Here is a 21,100-nt window from a genome sequence, read left to right as displayed (position 1 = left end):
AAACAGTCATAACCACATCATTACAAGTTCAAGTGTGATTGAAATGTTATTTTTTATTTTAAAATCATAAAACAAACATAGTGAATATTCCCATCCAACAAGTTTGGCAACGCTTGAAATACGGCCTCCATCTATGAATAGAATTTTGTACATTTTTGGGGGGAGTTTAATACTTTGTAACCATAAATCATACCCTTACAAAAAATTTGCAAATACTACAGTATAAAGTGGGAGAGGAGTTTTGTACTCATCTTTCTTCTCTTCAGGAAAGTTCTGCAAATACGTAGTAAAACAAGTTTTCAACAAATCAGTTACTCCAATAGAAGGCAGCTGGGGATTAAACTTCAAATTCAGAGTAATCCATTTTATTCTGTTGAATGATGGCTGAGAAATCTTGAACCTGAGTACAATTTTTCTAGGATATCTCACCAAGTCACCAAACAAAAAGGGACTTGCATACATGTGAATAAGATGCTTCAAATTTTTCTCCTTACTTAGTTTCACGCTGCATTATAAACTGTGCAAACGAGCAGCAATAATGACATGCAATATTACAGCTTGAAGGTGTTTACATCTTTCCATTTGTTTTTTTCAAGACTCATTATCTGGCTTCGTTCTCACCTACAGTAGAGCATAAAAAAAATATTAAAAAAAATTAAAAATTGCTCTTAACTGTAAAGGAAATTTGACAAAGTCCCTCAAAACACCTTTGTGGGAAAAGAGACACTACTCTTCGAGTTTTATACAGGTGTTACATGTCATTGTACAACATCCATCATTAATTACAGATTATCCTGACAGCTGCATACATGCACCATCCAAATATATATTATGCGCATATGGGATGAAACAAAATATTGTGAATCTAATAATATATGTACAGAGCCGGGTTGCAATTTACATGCAGTACTACAGTATCGTAATGAAATGCATCGAAACATCCAAGCCTGGTCTCACCGCTCATCAAATTGCAAATAAGTGACTGCTTACTTGTGAGGTGTTACTTCCTGTGGTTGATGAAGTTCAACTCCAAAGAAAGCTCAAGTGCTCATTCATGACAAGTCAACAGCAATTTACATCACTGTAATAGCTTGGCAAATCCAATCTATGTCAACACCAGCCAACACCACCACCACCGTAATATAAATGAAATGTATCTTTGCAGTCGTATCATATCGCTAGTAAAGTACATACATACGCAATGGAGGGATAGATCGTGGCAAGCTGGAGATGGTATTATGTACTAGATGGTATTATGTACTAGGGAGCATTCTGTATTGTTCAGCTTTAACAAAAGCTTGGAAGAGAGATAAATCTTCCATATATGTCTAAATCAATAATAGCTCATTCCAATTTGTTTGAAATCAATAATTTTTTGGGAACTGGTACTTTATTCTTATTAAACATAAACAAAATATGTATAAAGTATAAAAGATTCAGGACTTCAAGAGTATTCTTTAGATGATGATCTATCCCAGCAAAGAAGTAATCTTGTGATAATACTGTTCATATGGCCACGGATTAAATGAAAAATTATCACTTGAATTGCTGTTGTTTGATTAGTGTTGCTGGATTTTCAAATTAGTCAATGTGTGAAAATAAATCTCTCTCAGGCACGGAAATACAATTATTTGTCTGGTATGAAATAAAAGAAATCACTAATCAAGGCCTTTTTAGCTGTCTCAATGAAGATTGTGTCCAAACCAACTACTTTAATATTAAAAAGAGAAATATATTCAACATACCAGCTGCCATTTAATTCACAGTGAAAACATATAACAGCCAGACAGGAGGGGTAAAAGGAAACAGAGATTATAATTGCATTTACTGTGGGGGGGGGGGGGGACGTCATATTCAATACAGAGTTAAGAGAGATACTCTACTGTAATAAAACACTTCCTGTGCAATATAATCCTAAAATTATGGTTCCATGATATCACTGCTGCCAGAAAAGTTTAGTCTGGCTGCAAAAACATTATAGTTGTATATATAATTTGTCATAAGAGAAGAGTTGAAAAAAACACAATCGTCATGATCTTGACAACATCTTCCTTCAATTTCAAGTGTCATTCTCAATTTCCAGAGACGATTTTAATTATCGCAGGAGCAGTGAAAATGAACATGAAAGGTACTGATGCAGAGAAATCTCTATAGATTTATGCAAAATCTGACATTCTAATAGGAAAGACAGATGTTATTAGAATCAAGCTGGAATATGGCTGGACATACTATTTATACAAGATTTATGATATGCGTAATCAAAGAGCTTGCAAGTTTTGCAGTGATTTCTTCTCCTGTCGGAAAAATCCTTACATGGAACAGGCCAAAATTTGTTATTTGTATATTGCACCCTTGAACTGAATTGAACTGAACTATTGAACTAAATGAGAATTTTTGTTTTTCAAGGGAAACCATAAAACTTCTTTGGAGATTCTTTTTTATAATCTAAATTTGACATTTACTACATCGATGGTTATAATGATTTGGATAATTCTGAATCTAAATAATTATCACGATCTGTATCATGCACTTTAATGAACCAACTAATTGCAAGTCTGTGTCTTATCTGTGTGGAATTTAATTTGTATACATATATATTTGCTGAATGTAAGTTGTGCATGGTTTCTTCAGCTAATGTAAATTTAGCTGTACATTAATATTTGCAATTCTGGCAAGCTGTCGGTGCGTACATTTACATATATATCAAGAAGGTATAATTATGCATACAGTGCGTACAGTCAGGAATCTGTTAAAAATCAATGAGAAATGGCACATGCATAGCTTTCTGTAACCAGAAAGTTGATGTTAACACAGAAAGATCTCCCTCCCTCAGTACAGTTCCAATTGCAAACTGTATATCATCTCACAGTCCCAAGTCGATCAGGGTAAATAAATACATGATTATAATTAGCAGTGATTACATGAAAGCTGGAAATAACACTATGATAGGTGATGATAATTTATTATTAATGAAACTGAGCAAAGTAACAGATGTACATATGCTATGTAGATGTACTTATGCTAAGTATAACTGCACGTAAACATACTCAATGGCCTGTAAGAGAAACAAAAATTAAAAAACAATTTCCTTGTCAATATTCTTTACAGCTCTCTAATGTACCATACAAACCCGTGGAGAGAGATCAAATCTACCTGTTTGCATAATGAAGTGTTATGTCAAATGAAGTGCAAACGTAAACTCGCAAAAACATCTCCACTGGCCTTCAATATCGAAGAAATAGACATCTGGATACAGTCCAGTCAGAAAAAAAATGCAAACCTGCTATATAAGACAAAACTTAAGCTAAAATCAATAAGTCTAGATAGAGGGAACAGGGTTGCAGCGTGTTATAATGCACGAACATAGAAAAGCCTCAACAAGTTGGCTTCCTCATAACGTCGTCGGAATCTAGACGGAACATGAGTCGCTTGACCTGTATGCTGTAATACGTTCAGTGATCTAGAGAAATAAGCAGACTGGAGAGAAACTAATGCAATTAAATGTTCTTCCCTGGGCACCAAGTGGAAATGACTATATTGACTCAAAATATACCAAAAATAGAATTTTACATTCATGCTTTCAATAATTTTGAGTACTTCTTTTTAAGGTTGAGGCTCTCCCTTTCTTTCTTTTTTTCCATCACTGCAGCCCATCAGTATTATTTTACCCTTGGAATTGTGCATCTGCACAGCTGCAGGAACTTGAAATGATACTAACACAAATAAGGCAGTATTGCCCTAAAAGGGAGAAATAATCACCATTGAACTGTGTCAACTTAATTCTGTATCACTGCAGGCTAGTGTTCCAAAATGTTACACAATGTTCTCTTCAACCTGAAACTTCTTCAACTGTGTTTATATAGATGTCTACTTTTTCATCTCGTCTCATTTCAAAGGAACTTTGCATTCTCTTGTTTGTCTTATAAATATTACCTTGGTCTTATCTTTAATGATTGATGCTACAAGCAGTTTTCTTACATGTAACTGTATCATCTTTTTTGCTTCCCTAGAATTTGGGGTCTACTATAAACCTAGGGAATGGAATTGTTTTTCTTGCTTGCATATTAACTGATGCTTGAGCTTACTGATGATCTTTCACAGGGGCAGATCCAGGGGGGGCCGACCCGGCCCCGGCCCCCCCTTTTTGGAAATCAGTTGCGTTTTTTTATGTGGGAGTACTTCAAATTCCTAATAGGCATAACTTGGTGAAAGAAAAGCCTAATATATATCCAGCTGCTCTTCCCTGAAACGCGATCGTTTTTATTCCAAATTTGAAACTAAGGCAATTACCAGGCCTACGCGACATCACGTATTAATTAGATACGGCTCAGTACTATAGTGCTGACTATTACTGTCAGGGAAAATCAATGCACAGTTAGCAAGTATATCATAATTATCTGAATGAAACGGGGTGTAGGCGGTTTTACACTATCTAACGCAACGTAGTCGCCAAGAACCTAAAGTATTTTTAAGGGAGGGCCCAAGGAACATGAACTTATAGCATGGTCCTCGTGGTGAAACATAATTGCACCTATTAGGTGAATTGAGTGTACTGTTAATAGTAGGAGAGACTAGTGTAGGTTCTTATGACCAACTAGACCGGTTTCTGCTCTCAAACTTTATAGGAGGAGCTTCATCAGTAGTAGCCTTTGAATATTTTATATTCGGCCTGGGCGTCTCGTTCTCAAAATGCATCTATTTTCTGTGCACGAGTTTTTATGGACTCATAGTGCAGCTATAAGAGCATCTAAAAGAGCTTCTTGTGAACCTTGAGAGTCAGCTGATTCTTCGTTAGTATGAAACCTTGAGTTAACAAGTAAACCTTTGAGATTTTGGGCCCTTTTGTATAGGCTAGAATCGGTTCTTTTGGAAACAGTTTGGATAATTCCGCGTGCAGGGGCGTAGCGAGCGGGGGGGGGGGGTGGGTAGTGTATATAATAATTTGGTCGCTGTCGGCAAATTTTGGGTCTGTCGGCAAAAAGAGAAAAGGTGAAGAGAGCGGAAGGGGAAGAAAGAAGGAAAGCTGAATAGAGACAAGGAGAACGGAGCTTCTTTATCGGTTATTTCGATTTTCCAGTTCTTCATCTGATAAACTCATTCACCAATCCAATCATCCGACGCCTGCAAGTTAAAAACCTCTCGGCAAATAACTGATAATGTCACGGCCGTCAGTATAGCTACTGTAGCCAGGCTCAGCTAAGCGAGTGCCAGAATCGCCGGCAACTCAGTGAAAGAAATGGAATTAAAGGCTTCCGTATAGGCCGTAGCCCATGAGTCGTGCTATCGTGTGCAACGTGTTGTTATTATCCTCTGTTCAGAATGAGGTCATCGCAGATGTCATTCGTTCTCCGTGGAAAACTTAAGGGCACGGCTCACGAATTGTACACAATTTTTAACGTTTCTCGCTTGTATATCAATGAATGTTGTTATTTCTCATTACCGGAAAGTTTTCTGAACATTTTCATCACGAAGTTTCACTATTTCAACAATCGGTGAAAGAGAAAACACAGTTCGATAATTGGTCCCAATTAATTCTTCTTCTGCCGACTGCCATAAAAATAATATCGAAATGGAAATTCTACGGTGCCAAATTTGACTTAAAATATGCACCAGATTGCATCTAAGGACGTTTCAAAACTACAAATTTTCCAAAGAGGAGGGGGCACCCCCTCCCCTTAGACCCCTCCCCCATTTCAGTCACCACTTCCAGATCCGTCGGCAAATCAAGTTTGACTTAAAATATGCACCAGATTGCATCTAAGGACGTTTCAAAACTAAAAATTTTCCAAAGGGGAGGGGGACACCCCCTCCCCTTAGACCCCTCCCCTATTTCAGTCACCACTTCCAGATCCGTCGGCAAATCAAATTTGACTTAAAATATGCACCAGATTGCATCTAAGGACGTTTCAAAACTACAAATTTTCCAAAGGGGAGGGGACACCCCCTCCCATTAGACCCCTCCCCCATTTCAGTCACCACTTCCAGATCCGTCGGCAAATCAAGTTTGACTTAAAATATGCACCAGATTGCATCTAAGGACGTTTCAAAACTAAAAATTTTCCAAAGGGGAGGGGGACACCCCCTCCCCTTTGGAAACCCTCCCCCATTTCAGTCACCACTTCCAGATCCGTCGGCAAATCAAATTCTCCACACCCCCCCAACAAAAACCCCTTCGCTACGCCCCTGAATAGGAAGCAAGAAATAGTCCACAAATTCCGATATTTTTTCGGTCGGTGATCCGTTTCCGCTTATTATCGGGCCCTCCCTTAAAAATACTTCAGGTTCTTGGCGACTACGTTGCGTTAGATAGTGTAAAACCGCCTACACCCCCCTTTCATTAATAAGTATATCATAATTATCTCATTGAACATGTCTTGTTTTATGTTTGTTCTTGGGGTGAATCTGGCGTCATAATTTTCAAGCAAAAGAAAAAACGAATCGACGCAATAATAGTGTATGCATTGTACATGCACTGTTGAGCGTTCTTAAATATGTGTCTATCGAGAAAAAAGATGTGCACAAAAAAGCGTGTCTGCAACGTTTCTGGTTTTTCTAGTTTTTGGCGAAATGTTTCACCATTTTGCATCTAAGCACTCACAATTAACCAAAAATTTCCAAGGGGGAGGGGGCCCCTCCCCTAGACCCCTCCCCCAGGACGCAGATTACTAAAGTGCTACCATCGGGATGTCGGCCCCCCCTTTCTCAAAATCCTGGATCCGCCCCTGTTTCATATTCATTTTAGTTATTACATATCATTTCTAATATTCAACCCATATTTGAAACTTTGTCAGTAATGCCTCATGTTAAATATTGCTCATTTAGTGACGCCAGAGTTATAATTGGGTAACCAGGTTATCTTTTCTGGATACTTCACCCTTCCTTTAGCCGTCAAGTATGCTAATTACACTATACTGCACACCGTCAATGCAAAGTGCAGCTTTAAACGGTGTGAAGACTCGCTTAAAAAGAAACGTCTAATGCCAGTAATCTGACCTAGTTTCGAATGAGGTGTAACAGAAGTGTTAGACACCACCATCGATCCCAGAAAATACGCACACAGCCTGCTACCTTCGGTAATAAGACACTCAGAGTGTGCAGTCAGTACTTACAGCTGCGGTCAATACCCACAGCACAGTAAACAAAAGATACAGCGATGGACATCTCAGGTCCAGCAAAAGATAACAAGGTATCACGTTTCATTACTGTCTGCATTTTGTAGCGACAAGCAGAAAACTTCACTTGCAAGCAACGGAAAGTTAACTTTTCCAGAGCGCAGCATGCAGTTTGGGGCGAGTCTTCAATGCCTTTAATTGATTATTAACTAATTCAAATTGAAGCTACAATACAATGATCTCAATTGAACCAAAAGAATTTTAACTTTAGACCAATACAATAGTAAAACAATTATCCACAAATTTTCTATAAAGCAGAGTTCTGCAGTACAAAACTTGTGAACACAGACTTGCTCCACCTGAAACAACTCAAATATTTGCTTGCTCTAATTTTCACAGATGAATGAATTCTTGCAATGTTTTAGATCATGTAAGTTTTAAAGCATCTCAGTGACTACTGCAGGATGTAACAGATTATCACATGTCACACAAATCTTGAAGCGTCATCCTGCACTTCGTTATTTTACACAACACGATACCATTTTTGACAGTCTAAATCATCTTTTTTCTTTTGGCTATGAGATGTGGAAATCAATTATATCATCATCAAGTTGAGCAATTTTGTTCCCAAAGCATTAGCACCTTTCACAAAACTGAACCATAAAAAATTGGTAAGTACAGTAAACAATGCTTGCTCTACTTGTCTGCTTAAAAATATGTAACTGTTCACTTCATATTACAGAAACACATGTACTAGCACATGCTTTGACCTGCAGAGCTCTCTCTTTATATTCATGTCAAACAAAGAACACAGTAGAAAACAACTTTACTTTTATGGTTGAGAATGAAGTATCCTTTCAGTAAACATGTAATGTTAGTGATGTTTGACATTTGATTCAAATTTCTGTATTTTCTTCTGTATTTACAGTTTAAAGTTCAATTAATATTTTAAGACTTGATATAAACAAATATAAGCATTTCCAGGATGTGGATAAACATCTGTTACCTTTATATGTCAACTTAACAACAACAACAGAAACTTACATTTACTGTTTCTCAAAAAGCCTGTGTTGGTGAATCGTACATTGTTCATGCTCCAATTTAGTTGTCTGTCCATCTGTCTAGTTTTAATGTGTTCTGAATTCTGTTTTTGTTTCAGTTTGCCTTTGAGGAAGATCCTGCCTTGAGGAAGATCCTGCCTTGAGGAAGATCCTGCCTTGAGGAAGATTCGAGGAAGATTTGCCTTTGGGGAAGATCCTGCCTTGCCTTTGAGGAAGATCGGTTCATCAGGCCCTCCAATTGATACCTTTATCAACTAGTGGCTAAATAAAATCCACCTTTTCATTTCATTAAGATAAGCCTATTTCAGATGGACCCTTCATGCTCCAGGAAATAGAACACTGTGGATCATTTATGATACCATCAAATGTGGCAAACATACTTTTAAGAAAACTGCCTCCATTACAATGGCTGTTAAGTTTCCTGAAATTTTGAATGCTTAAATACAGTATATCTGACGATGTTCTTCAAGCTGTCATCGAGATGTTATTGCTTTTCCAAATATTATCTTCCTTCTGCCATGACTAATTTGAGAAACAATATTTCAGCTCAATTAGAGCCATTTGGTGCCACATTATCAGATGGGGGCCCTTTATATAGTACATTCATAAAACCTATTAAAAACTTGAACAAGTCATATCTTTGTCATAAAGACTTGTATGAGAATGCAGAAAACTGACAGACTATTTTCGACAATCATTATCTGTCATGGGAACATTCATTCTTTTAAAAGGATATTGCATCAGTAAAACTTTGCTGTGCATTTTTGTCATTGTAGCATTGAGAGTGTTACAGTGATTAAGGCAATGGATTGCAGGTTCTAGTCCTGGTCAGATCATCACGCTGTATCCTTGGGCAAGTCACTTAATCTCCATTGCCTCTCTTCACCCAGGTGTATAAATGGTGACTTGCGAGGTGAGTTTTTGTGTAATAGTTCTATAGGTGAATATAGTTGTGGCTGCACCTTATGGGAAGTCCCCCTGGGGACACGTAGTTGTAGCTAAACTGCCCCAGGAGGGATCTTTTTAATTGTGTACACTTGGTGTGTGAGTGTGACGAGTTACCAATGACCCGGGGTTAGTTTTGTAGTCGTGTCAGGGGGCCTTGGTCGTGAACAAGACTGTAAACTTTCAACTTTAACTTTTTAACTTTATTGGTAGAGCTACACAGAATTTTCATACAGCCTGTGAAACCAGAAAGCTTGGAAATATTGCTTGATTACATTCAGTGATACTCAGAAGCCCAAATTATCAGATAGAATGTAAAATTTACATCTTATGGATTGCAAACGTTTTTGCTGTAATGAAACAATATTTCACAAACATACTGGAAGTTAACAGTTTATAAAGTAAACAGTGACACATTCTCTTCTAACATTCCTTCGATGGTGTTGTTTTGTGCAGATTATGAGATCCATCAAGTAGATGCAGTTGCCATGTGTATAAAGTCATGCTGAACAGACCAATTACTACTAACATACATATCTCACAATTTATCAGTTCTGCAGAGAAGAGAATGAAATATACCTACATGTCGCACATTCAGGTACTAGGTATAGAGTGGATACATTGGCTCAGAATTCAACTTCTTTTGTGACTGATGCATTGCGAGAGCTGACAGAGTTTGCTTGATTCACAGTACTCATTTAGTATTCTGCAGTACACAAGTAAGCTTATTGCTTAAATTTTGATGCATGAACTGATGTTTTTCTAATAAGGAAAAGTTGCAATGAAATTCCATGAGGTGCAGGGTAAAAACTGGACGGTACTGCTTAGATTATGTACAGTACATGGCTTACATGTTGCAGTAACTATAAATCGTTAAAAGGAAAATGATGGTATTATGCAGATATAGAACATACTGTCCAAATTGGCAGTGTGATATCCTGTCGATGGGTTAATCATTCTTTAAAATGGATATAGATATGACACCACCTGGAAAGCTGAAATATTCCATATTAATTACTATTAAGTGGAACCAGTGGTGTAGGAAGGTACTTTTGAGTGGGGGGCTGAAGACTGATGGCCGGCCTGGGGGAGGGGTCTAAGGGGAGGGGGTGTCCCCCTCCCCTTGGGAATTTTTTGCATTTCCAGGTGGCCTCAGATGCAATTTGGTGCAATATAGCACACTTCAACACCCACTCCATTTTGTAAACTTAATTTTGTATTTTCACCTGGCCTTAGATGCAATTTGGTGCTCCAAATGAGATTTTTTTCTCATTTGGAAATGAAAAGGGGTTTTCTGACTTGCGGAGCGGGGGGGCGGAACGATACTTCCGCCCCTCCACATTTTTCACTGGGGGGGGCTGGCGCCCCCAGCCCCCCCGGTTCCTACGCCCTTGAGTGGAACCCTATCTTAGCATCTTGTCCCAAATCTCTGTCAAATGGTTGTGTGAACTAGGTTTTACTAGAATTTCAACATCGATTGCTCTGTATCTTCTTCACATTCTGTACTCTCTTTGTATAATGTATTGTTGTTGATTTCAAAATAAACAGATGGCACACTTCACTGAAAATCGATATTTGAAAATCCTCAAAAAGCAACCTTCTTTGTTAGCATTACTGAGACTCCCTTATCTTCCTTGACAGCTGCTGTACAGTATTGCTGGAAAATCAGTTCTTTCAATGGTGCCAATGAACATGTGTTGAAGTTCAACAAGTTGCAGACTTTGCCAAAACAGGTGTTGCCATGGGAACTGAACATTTTCCACAAGCATGGCAGCATGCATGATTAAGTCTCATTTTATGCCTTTATAGGAAATAATCTACATCAATGGTGACAGGAACTGAGTTTGATGGTATCTCCTTACTTTTTTTTAAATTAGTGTGATGCTATCAGAAGAAAAAACATACTGACAGGACCAAAAGCAAAGAGATTAAAAGACAGTAACACTATGGTACTAAAAAACACAAAATTGCTTGTTAGCTAACACTTTGTTCACCAAGTCTCTTTTGATAATGATCTAAGGTAGACACTTCAACGAGTTGTTCGACATGCCGCAACGGAATGTTCATCCAACAGTGATGACTTCACCACACCATCATTGTATCAATATACACTGCAAGTAACTTAACTCTTGAGCACAGCAGCTTATCAGATCTAATGAAAGAGCTTGACATCTCATTTAAAGAGCTAACAAGGTTCAAGGCATATATTTCAAGATACTGAGAACTGATTCTACGCTTACTATCAACTATATCCTTCTAGTACTTCAAGGCTTGCATGTGTGGAAATTTCTCTTTCTCTCACTCAAGATTCATCCATCAAAATAGGAATATGTCATTCCTCTCCTCTCCTAACAACTCATAAATACTGCACTCTATCTCTCAACTATATCCCACTACCTGCCTAAGTCCCCCTTCCCAAGGGCTTTGTCTCCCCTTCCCAAGGGCTTTGTCTCCCCCTTCCCAAGGGCTCTGTCCCCCCTTCCCAAGGGCTCTGTCTCCCCCTTTCCAAGGGCTCTGTCTTCCCCTTCCCAAGGGCTCTGTCTCACCCATCCTAGCTCAAACCACTCAATTGTGCCCTTAGTCTCCTCAAATTCCCTTCCCTTCCCTTCCATCATGTGCATGACCAAAAATGATATTTAACTACAATCTAGCCTTTGTTTAATACCACTGACCATCATAATTCTTGTGTCAAACAATGAATCTAAGGCCTTGTCAATTCATATCACATCACAATAAATGATGGCTCGCTACAATGCTACAGACACCATTTGCCACTGGTGACTGCAACAGTAAGTTTGAACAAAATGTCACATCAGATTTACCACAAATAATGAACTTGATTTATCATCTGATAAACAGACATGAATATTAGAGGACTTTATCGCAAGCCTTGTGCATTGATATCAGTGAACATGCTACTACGAGTCTACACACCATTGTTAAAAGCACCAGTTGATTAGAGACAAAATTGAAGCTATTAAATTGTAGATATTCCGATGTAATCTCACACATGTTTACCTGTTTCTGGGAGAAGATGAGTGAAGGTACGGTGAGAAAACAGATGGAGCTACTTTGATGGAAAAAAATTCTGTGCAGTGCAATTTAAGATGTAGGTACTGGAACTCTAAAAAAAGGATTACTGTACAGTAGCTCTCACTGTTGTATACACTATACAGTATAAGTAAGTGTTTGAAGGTTAAAAGAGAAGACTTGGTAGAACTTTCATATTGCTTTTAGAATCTGAGAAGTCTCAATTAATCTCTAGATAAAATTAAAAATTAGAAAAAGACAGGTTAGCAGTTTGAAGACAGATATAGCAAGATTGCAAGGATATATGCTGTATAATGTTGTGCAGTTGAAAATGTAACAAATTGCACTGTAAAATTTAAAGAAATGTTCTTAAGGAGGGAAAGGAGAGAGTTAAAGACACAAAGAACTTCCCATTGTAATGATTAAGTTTACCATCAGGACTATACACACACCACAGTGTAATGTTTCCACATCATGGCAGTGGCGGAGCTACCATACAGTCAGAGGGGGCGGATGCCCCCCCTGACGGACTCAAATGGACTGCTGGCACCCTTATCAGCTTTTTACCATTTTTTTCTTAATCGCGATTATTGACTTTTTTATTGCGCTCTCAAATACCTATTGACATTTGTCACATTTTGTTGGTGTAATTTTCTGACAAAATGGCGATGACACCCATCTATTCTTCGTTTATATGCAAATAAGCAAGGCCCGGAATGGGTCGTTTCCGGTGATCTAGGGAGTATCTTTACTCAAACAATTTCTGTACACTCCGGGCCAACCTGTGGTGACCTCTGCTTAGATAGTGTCGAAAGCGCCCCTACAGACCATTTTCACCCCCCTGACCAATACCCCTAGCTCCGCCACTGCATCATGGGAGGGGGAATGGGAAGCTCTCCCTTCAAGAGAGCTAAGTCTACTTCATCTAAAATGTATATTCTCCCATAAATAATTTCAACCATCATCAATGAATGCAGAATTCACCTGCTCTACCTTGTTACTGTGACATACTGTTCATATTCAGGAGAATGATCTTGTTTGGCTGTTGCTCTTTCAGATTAATACGACCTGAAATGTTACTTTTGTACAACTTATCTATCTTCATAACTCCCATCTCTTTCCCTTTTCTTTGGGGGGGGGGGGAGGAGGGGAGGTTGGGGGATGGGAGATAGAGAGACTAAGTAGTCAATAGTACTCTTCCATCTTCATATTAAAAAAATTGTATTGAATATTATTATCATCTAGCTGCTCTTCTGATTCTAAAAGTACAGTTACTAAACATTGCAATGCTAACTTGAATTCTAATATCTCCAACTTGCAGTGAGGACAGGAAAAAACGGCTCCCAATCATACAAACAGAATATTATCCTCCGGGGGATATTTAGTTATGAAGCCACGGTGAAAGCAAATAGCAAATCTCTGCGGTTCTTTAAGTACGACAGTTTAATCAGAACATCCTTCAGGGACTAAAGCTATTTATTAATCATGATCGTTTGCGAGTTCATACAATTAGTGGTTCCCTACATTGCTCAGGTAATAACATCCACGAATCACATGGTTAGGTCACATGTTAAAAAATCTAGACAAACTGTAAGGTAATATCTTTTTGTAAGTAAGAAAGTCTTGATTAAACTTAATCTTGCTGAGAATCATTTCAGGAGGAGTGTTTGCCTCTTATCGAGAATATATTGCATTCATCACTCATTTTGCATACAACAAGAGGTAGGAATTTGCATAAAGGAGGTAACTTTATAAGAATTAGAAATTAAAGAGATTTTCAACATGATTCAGTTTATTAATGTTCTACTGTACAGAAAAAAAAAATTCAACAACTTTCATAAAGTAACAAAAAAAACTTTCGAATTCTACATACCACCGTAACATGGGATTTCTTTGCATAATGAAAAATTCTATGTGTTATGCAATTTTTTCCCCTCCATTATGTGGAATTATGTGTGTACTCATGCTTCCAATCAAATATTTTGTCAGCTTTTATGAAGATTTAATGCAAACTGTCACTTACCTCCATCTTCGTCCCAGTCTAAAATATTCACCTCATATCCTGATAAACCTCTCATTCGTACTTCAGTCAACTGGCCTGCATTTGCCAGCTGAACAGGATCTTTGTTGTACCGTACCAATGATCCTGCTCTCCATTTTCTAAGTGACAGGGTTGATCCTGGTGATCCCGTCCCTGTGCTACTAATACTAGTTCGCGGTGAATTAGGTGATACCAGGTGGTGATTCCCATTGCTGACATTTTCTGTGCTCCTTGTCGTATTATTACCTACCATGGGAGGTGCAGAGAGCTGCGACTTAAATTGTCTCTTCTCCACAGAGGCAGAGTCCAAGTTGTCAGAAACCGATCTAGATAGCTCCACATGGATCTGAGGGGGTTTGAGCCCATGGCTATTTTTGTCATCATCAGATTCAAGACTTTCACTAGAAACATGTCTCTGGAGAGTTTCATGTCCTTTACTGCTTTCCCCCATTCCTATTGAAAAGTCAAAAATAAATGTTTTAAGCTAAAAATCAATGTTTCAAAAGTTATTCTGTAAACAATGACAACAGATAATTAAATGACATGATGTAATAACTTTGCTAACTTTATACATGGGATCATGACTCATGAAGTGAGAACTTTGCTAACTTTTTATATGGCACCGTGACAACATAGAACCATGTATTAAATGAAAGGATTAAATTTGAAAACCAAGAAAATTGCAAGTCGTTAGGTTTCAATATACCCAGATGTGAAAGAATGCAACACATACCAATGGAAGTGTACAATATTCATGTTTAGGTATATATTAGGTACACAGGGAAACTCCAGTATTAGATTGAAGACGGGTAAGCAAGGAGAGGCTTACATAATGTGCATCACACATTAACATGAACGAATTAAGATTGTACATCAAAGTCACCACTACAGATAGACAACCAATAACACATTTTATTATTGAATTAATAAAGTGATTATATGAAAGACAAAGTGCTTCATTTTGAGTGTTAGTTTTCACTACACCAACCATCATTAAAGGTCTCTGTGATAGAGATAAGATGTCATGAACAACTTTCTCAAACAGTTTAGGAAAATCATTTTCCATATTTAAAGCAGATATTACAGATTTAATGACACTTCACACCTAACCCTTCAGACTTGATCAAATCTAAATATATGACATCATCAAGCCACATGTGCGTCATTTTCTTATCTTTTCCTTTATTATTATTTTTTTCTGTAATGGAGATGGTATTTGCAAATGCTGACTCTAACATATTAACATAACCGAATGATGGCACCGATTTCAATGTCAGCCCTGCTATTAGTGTACCTTGAAAATCTGAAAAGAAATACAAAGAAAATCTAAAAGATTCCTGATCCCCAGTGACTCTATCACATCATCACTCATATACAAAATGACATGCCCCAGGCACAACTTGTAAAGGTATCTGCTATTTATAGGTATTTCCCAAACAAAGCAAGTTTATTAATTAGTAATACTTGTTACTTAGGTTTGGTAAACTTGCAGGCCAGATCCAAACAGATGCTTTAACAAAAAACAGAACATACTGCATACTGCATGCTGGTCTTCACACTCTGTAAGATACATTACTGACATTGTGTAAACATTATTGAATAAAAGTATTCAAGAAATGTTTTATTAATCGCCAGTGCAAGTGGAAAAGCAAACACGATGCAAGCAAAGAACGCCACAAAGGTTACTCTGCACTTGGATTCATCAAATAAAACTAGACCATTTCCTTCACAGGGTGCTAATGCAAGAATGTGGTTAAGCACGTCTTTACAACAGATGCCTGTGGTGATCTCCCTGAACCACTCTTCACAGACACTAATCTCAAAACAAGACAAATTCCCAACTGCAGACTCTTGTGCAATTTCTAACTTTTGCATTTACATACATTATGTCATTGGAAATATTTTAGTTGTGATGTATTGAATAAATATTTATTTTCAAAAGTATCACTGAAAGTATCGAACATCCAGCCAAATTTGAGAAAATGTTTCAACATTCTTTATACTGCAGATCTATACAACCACACCATATATGTATCAGGGGTATTAAAGGTCTGTTTTATAGAACCCAACTGTAGCAAGCTATCATGGGATAGTTTCTTAGGATTACATAATTGACCTGCCTTTTTAAGAATTAGTCTGCAACACCTGCCACATAGTTTTTCTTGTATGAGATTCTTTGTGTGAATGCTTTATGATTAACTACACTGTAGACATGAACATATTTCCACACATTGTTTATACGAAGATCCTAATGGTGTTAAGAAGTTATGCAGGCTAATTGAAGAGCCTGAGGTCTATTTATGACTGGGCAGGTCCATTACGTAATCACAAAATTTTCCTAGCTAAATAGTGCTATAATGAGAGCCAATAAAGCAGATCTTTAAACATAAGTTCAACAAAGTACAAGTCATATGTGCATGGATGGGCTATTAGCAATTGAAATGACAATGACAATGACAATTTCAGAGCACCAATGACACGTTTCAATAAAACTGAAGGATATAAAAATGAAAGCAAAACAGGACAGAGTCTAAACAACATTACCAGGCAGCTGGCAGCTATGAGTATTGTAATCGGTAGATTTGGTCTAAAAAAGAAGTGTGCGTGCCAAGCTGCAATTAGTGTGGATGGATTTCTGGTCATTCTCTGTATGAACAGTTATTGGCAGCCTTATTCCTCACAACACTTAGACTGGAGGTGTGCACCCTATGACATTTGATACATACACCACTCTTCCTTGTTGTGTGCCACAGTGCAACTATTACTTTTCCTTACGAGAAGTTGAATACATAGTTATTGATGCCTATCTCTGGTTTACGTTTTACTGTTTTTCACATTTTATAGTTGTTTGGTTTTGGCTTTGAATATTACATATGTACCTTTTCATATTTATACTTTATACAGTAGTTCGTATCTGTTCACCGCCAACGTAAAATTTCACGCTCTGGGATGTAATTAAGTACTATATTCCTTGTTTGTTTGTTGTTACTGCCATTTAATTTCTTTTCCTAGAAGGGAGATTTCTATGTTTTTTATCCCTTTTAGAGAACAAGAGTATACCTGCAGTGAAAGACTCAATTTCCTTCCTATCTGCTGATGTTGCTGCAAACAAAGCCATCAAAGTATAAAATATCTGCTTAAATTTTTATTATCAAGGAATATTTTAATTGTCATTCTTAATCATGATTAATAAGGAACAGTGCTTACAAATTTGAAAGAAATGTTTGACAAATTTACTGCAGTACTCACTTCTGAGGGTAACATTTCACAGGAATGTATGTGAATAGCTTTTTTGCTGTTTATAGCTCTGATTGCAATCATAAATTATTCCATAATTTCTAAGATCTGGGCTGATTCTGTAAGTTGAGATGACAGAAAGGGGTACATTAATGGGTATATGTTACTGCATACAGTAGGTTTGGTAGGTGTGTCAAACATTCAGATGAGTCACTTTTGGTCATTTAATGGTTGCTGGCGGCTATTAAACGCATCTCGCATGACTAGTTTCAAAGTCATAGAGTAGAAGCAGTAATGAGGACTTCGTAAGAATCAAGCCATGTGCTGCAGTGATGCATAATGTACAGTAGGCTATGTGACAATTGATTATCTGGCTTTGAGAAGATGGTTTGGTTCTGTCAAGTGAATAAATCACAAATAAATGCTAACATTTTCTGATGTCTTTTTGAAACTTAAGGAAATGTTTTCCTCCATGCCATGCATAGGACTAGATATATTCCTATAACCATGCTCGAACGCTACATATTTCAACATGGTCTTCAGAGTTAGAGTAGATTTAGAAGAAGTGTTGTTGAACAGAATTTCTCAAAGACATGCAAGATGACATACTTCAAAATGTTACCAAAAAATATGCACCCATGGTGGATTTGACAAATAGTTAAAGACAATTCCTCAAATTAGCAATCTTTATTAAAATAAACTTTATTTCATCATAACATCAAGGTAGACAATTGACACAAACATCTTGTCACCATAATGCTATTGTCAGTGGTATTGTGAGCAGACTAGGCAACTAGGACAACTGTGTCATCAGGCTCCCTATTTACACTATGTGGTAATTTACACATTTTTCTAATCCAATATTGAATATTTTGTATCCACATTTCCATGTCAATCATTTTTGCCACACTTTCACTCTATCACTCCTAATTAATGCTGTTTTGGTGGACTGAGGTAACAAGTATTGTGTTATATCTTTTGTGTAACGGTAGGTGCTACCAAAACGTGGCAAAATCAATGCTGATATAGCTACATCTATATTTTACAATGTACTGTACAGATATTTAAAGCTTTCTCGTTGCTATAGCCATAATACATGGACGTTAAATGGATGTGTGCCGAGAGATTGGCTTCGGTCAGCTTGCGAGTCTATAAGCCTGCATGGCTTCTTTCGCGAGTTCCTGCTTGCGGGAAGATCACATATACATACATACATACATACATACATAATATGTACACATGCCAGATGACACAATTTTATGCAACTTTCTGATTCAAAATGGTTTAATTAGCAGTTACTGTGCTTTTCTTTCGGTAGTCACTGTTTAGTTTAACTGAACTTTGTAAATGTTTACTTTCGCCTTCAAATGTTTTCTACAGTATATATGGTACACAATAGTATTCATATACAGTACATATAAATTCATTATAATTGTAGTTTAGGTCAAGCTAAAGCCAATATATTTAATCGGAATATATTTGTATCACAGTTCATTACTAAGTCAAATTTTCAATTTACGATAGTGTATGCATTTTGTAAAGGCTTTTGTAGTAATTATATTTCTGAAGTTCATATTTTAGCATCAATGGATTTTGTTTAAGATTAAGATTGACAACATTTGTTTTTGTTTCTCATGTGGCTGTCACTGCTGGTCATGATGAATATGAGGTGACACTCGACATTTGTCCGTAGTAATTTCCGAAAGACATGAACATGTTAGACACATTTCCTTCAGGATCATGTATGTGTGCTTGTGTACACAAGCAATGGCAATATTTACCTATTACGTTCAACATAGAATAAAAATATATGTAAAATCATTTTGGATGATTATAAAGTTATACTGGATATAGAGTTTTTATCTGAATGATTATATCTGTGTATTGGTCTACTGCTATTTGAATGTTACATTAAGTATGATACCTGGCCTTGTTGTATATATATATTTATTTGCCAAAAAGCCAAAAGAAAGTCCTACCAAAGATTCTAAGCTAGACAGGCCCTCTACATGTTAGTTTTCTTAGAATTTTCTTAGAGTCTCTGGACAAACACTACATGTCTCAGCTTTAACCACATGGAGCAATCAAACTTGCACCTTAATACTATGACACTGTACTACTGTTACATCTTCTGCTCACCTGAGTACATGTATTTGTCATACGTTTTATGTCAATGTTTTAAATAGCACTGCAGTTTCATTTTACTAAATCATGAGTCAAAGTCGATCACAGCTGGTCATCAGTATTTATTATACTGTACAATGAAATGTTAGCATGATCAAACTTGCTCAGTTTTCTGAAGGTTCTAACCCACTAAATTATCACAGATATTGGAGGTACTATACAGTATATTAAGAATACAAATAAAAGTCTGTGTCAGTGAGACAAAATGCTTTGAAAGTTGTAAAACATGTGATGAAAATGGAACCAGAGTGGCCATTATTTGACTTGCTAGCATAATTTGGAGGCAATATTGATGACTTTTGGTTCCAAATCAGTCATTCATTCTTGCATACTGTATAAACTCAAATGTTACATTTGTCATTCCATATTGTAATAAATACATACATTCTACAGTATCTAGTTTCCATCCTTGATGAAAGTGACCTAATGTCTAAATATGTCACTTTCTTGACATCACGTACGGTTGTTTGGGGAATAAAGCTATTCCCTCATAGTTCCATAGAATCAATAATTTCCCAGTCAAAAGCTATATAGTTTATTACAGACTGAGACTGGTAATCTCTCATCCAAACACTGCCAGGAAATTTATTTTAAACAAACTCTAAAAGATAAGAAATTTTATCACAGCAAATAATACAGTCACCAAATAAAACATGCTAGCTACATGAACAATGTAAAACATAAAAAAAAGTTGATGAAAATTTCTACCTGATACAAAAGTTTGGAACCCGATCTCTATCCATGCACTTAGCAAAATTACTTTGAAAAGTAAGACCAGACAAGCCTTATATGCAATGAATCCCTACAGTCTTTGGGTCTACACATGAAATGACATTGCAAATCTAACCCTATAGCATGGTGTTAGAATTTCAGGTCATAGCTGTAAAATATATACCCTCAGGCCCTGAAGAAGACTCAAAATAGCTTCATACATGTCTTGTACATGTGTCAGCCTGCAAACATAAGGGTTGTGCAAAAAGCTGCCCCTTTCACATGAATTTAAGGGATTGAGAACAACTAGTTAAATCTAATTATGTCAATTGAAATGAATTAACATGATTCATACTTCTAAAGTGTTGATTTCAGTGCCTGTGTCATAAATTTACATTCACCTTCAAAATATGAAAAGCAAAACCGGCATGACCTTTAAAACATCTTCCAAAGATAGCAGAGTTTTCTTAGATAAATGTGTTATCCAACAAAAGAATCCCTATCATATTTATCAGGAATCGTGATAGCTGGCTTTGCTTCTCCCTTTGAAGGACCTGCATGTCATTCTCTTAGCAACATATGGACTAGTGTGGCTAACATGCACCCCCCCCCCTCATTTCTCCCATAATGTGTTCATAAAAATAATCAACTCTAGCACACTTACCATCAGATCCATGTTTCTTCTAAACTGTGACATGAATTGTTCAAATTGCAATGTTCCTAAGTAACATTATATGGGGAGGGGTGAGGGGGTGGTTCATTAGAGGCACTGCTTTAGA

General features: G+C 37.0%; 1 protein-coding gene across 7 annotated transcripts in view; it reads right to left on the bottom strand.

Moving 5' to 3' along the window:
• The window catches only part of LOC139981342 (solute carrier family 4 member 11-like), a 196,503-nt gene that overhangs the window by 155,329 nt on the left and 20,074 nt on the right, over nucleotides 1-21,100 (bottom strand). For 5 of the 7 annotated variants that reach the window (XM_071993683.1, XM_071993720.1, XM_071993691.1 and 2 more), the window contains exon 2: nucleotides 14,172-14,642. The exons of 1 other annotated variant lie outside the window; for it this stretch is intronic. In XM_071993683.1, the coding sequence (XP_071849784.1) occupies nucleotides 14,172-14,642 (471 nt within the window). Of the gene's footprint in view, nucleotides 1-14,171; nucleotides 14,643-17,438; nucleotides 17,546-21,100 lie in introns of all 7 variants that reach the window. One more of the 7 variants, XM_071993710.1, reaches the window with a different exon arrangement.

The sequence above is a fragment of the Apostichopus japonicus genome, chromosome 2, assembly GCF_037975245.1.
Source record: "Apostichopus japonicus isolate 1M-3 chromosome 2, ASM3797524v1, whole genome shotgun sequence".
Classification (NCBI taxonomy): Eukaryota; Metazoa; Echinodermata; class Holothuroidea; order Aspidochirotida; family Stichopodidae; genus Apostichopus; species Apostichopus japonicus.
The sequence above is the reverse complement of the archived record's forward strand: the minus strand, read 5'-3'. Positions and strand labels throughout refer to the sequence as shown.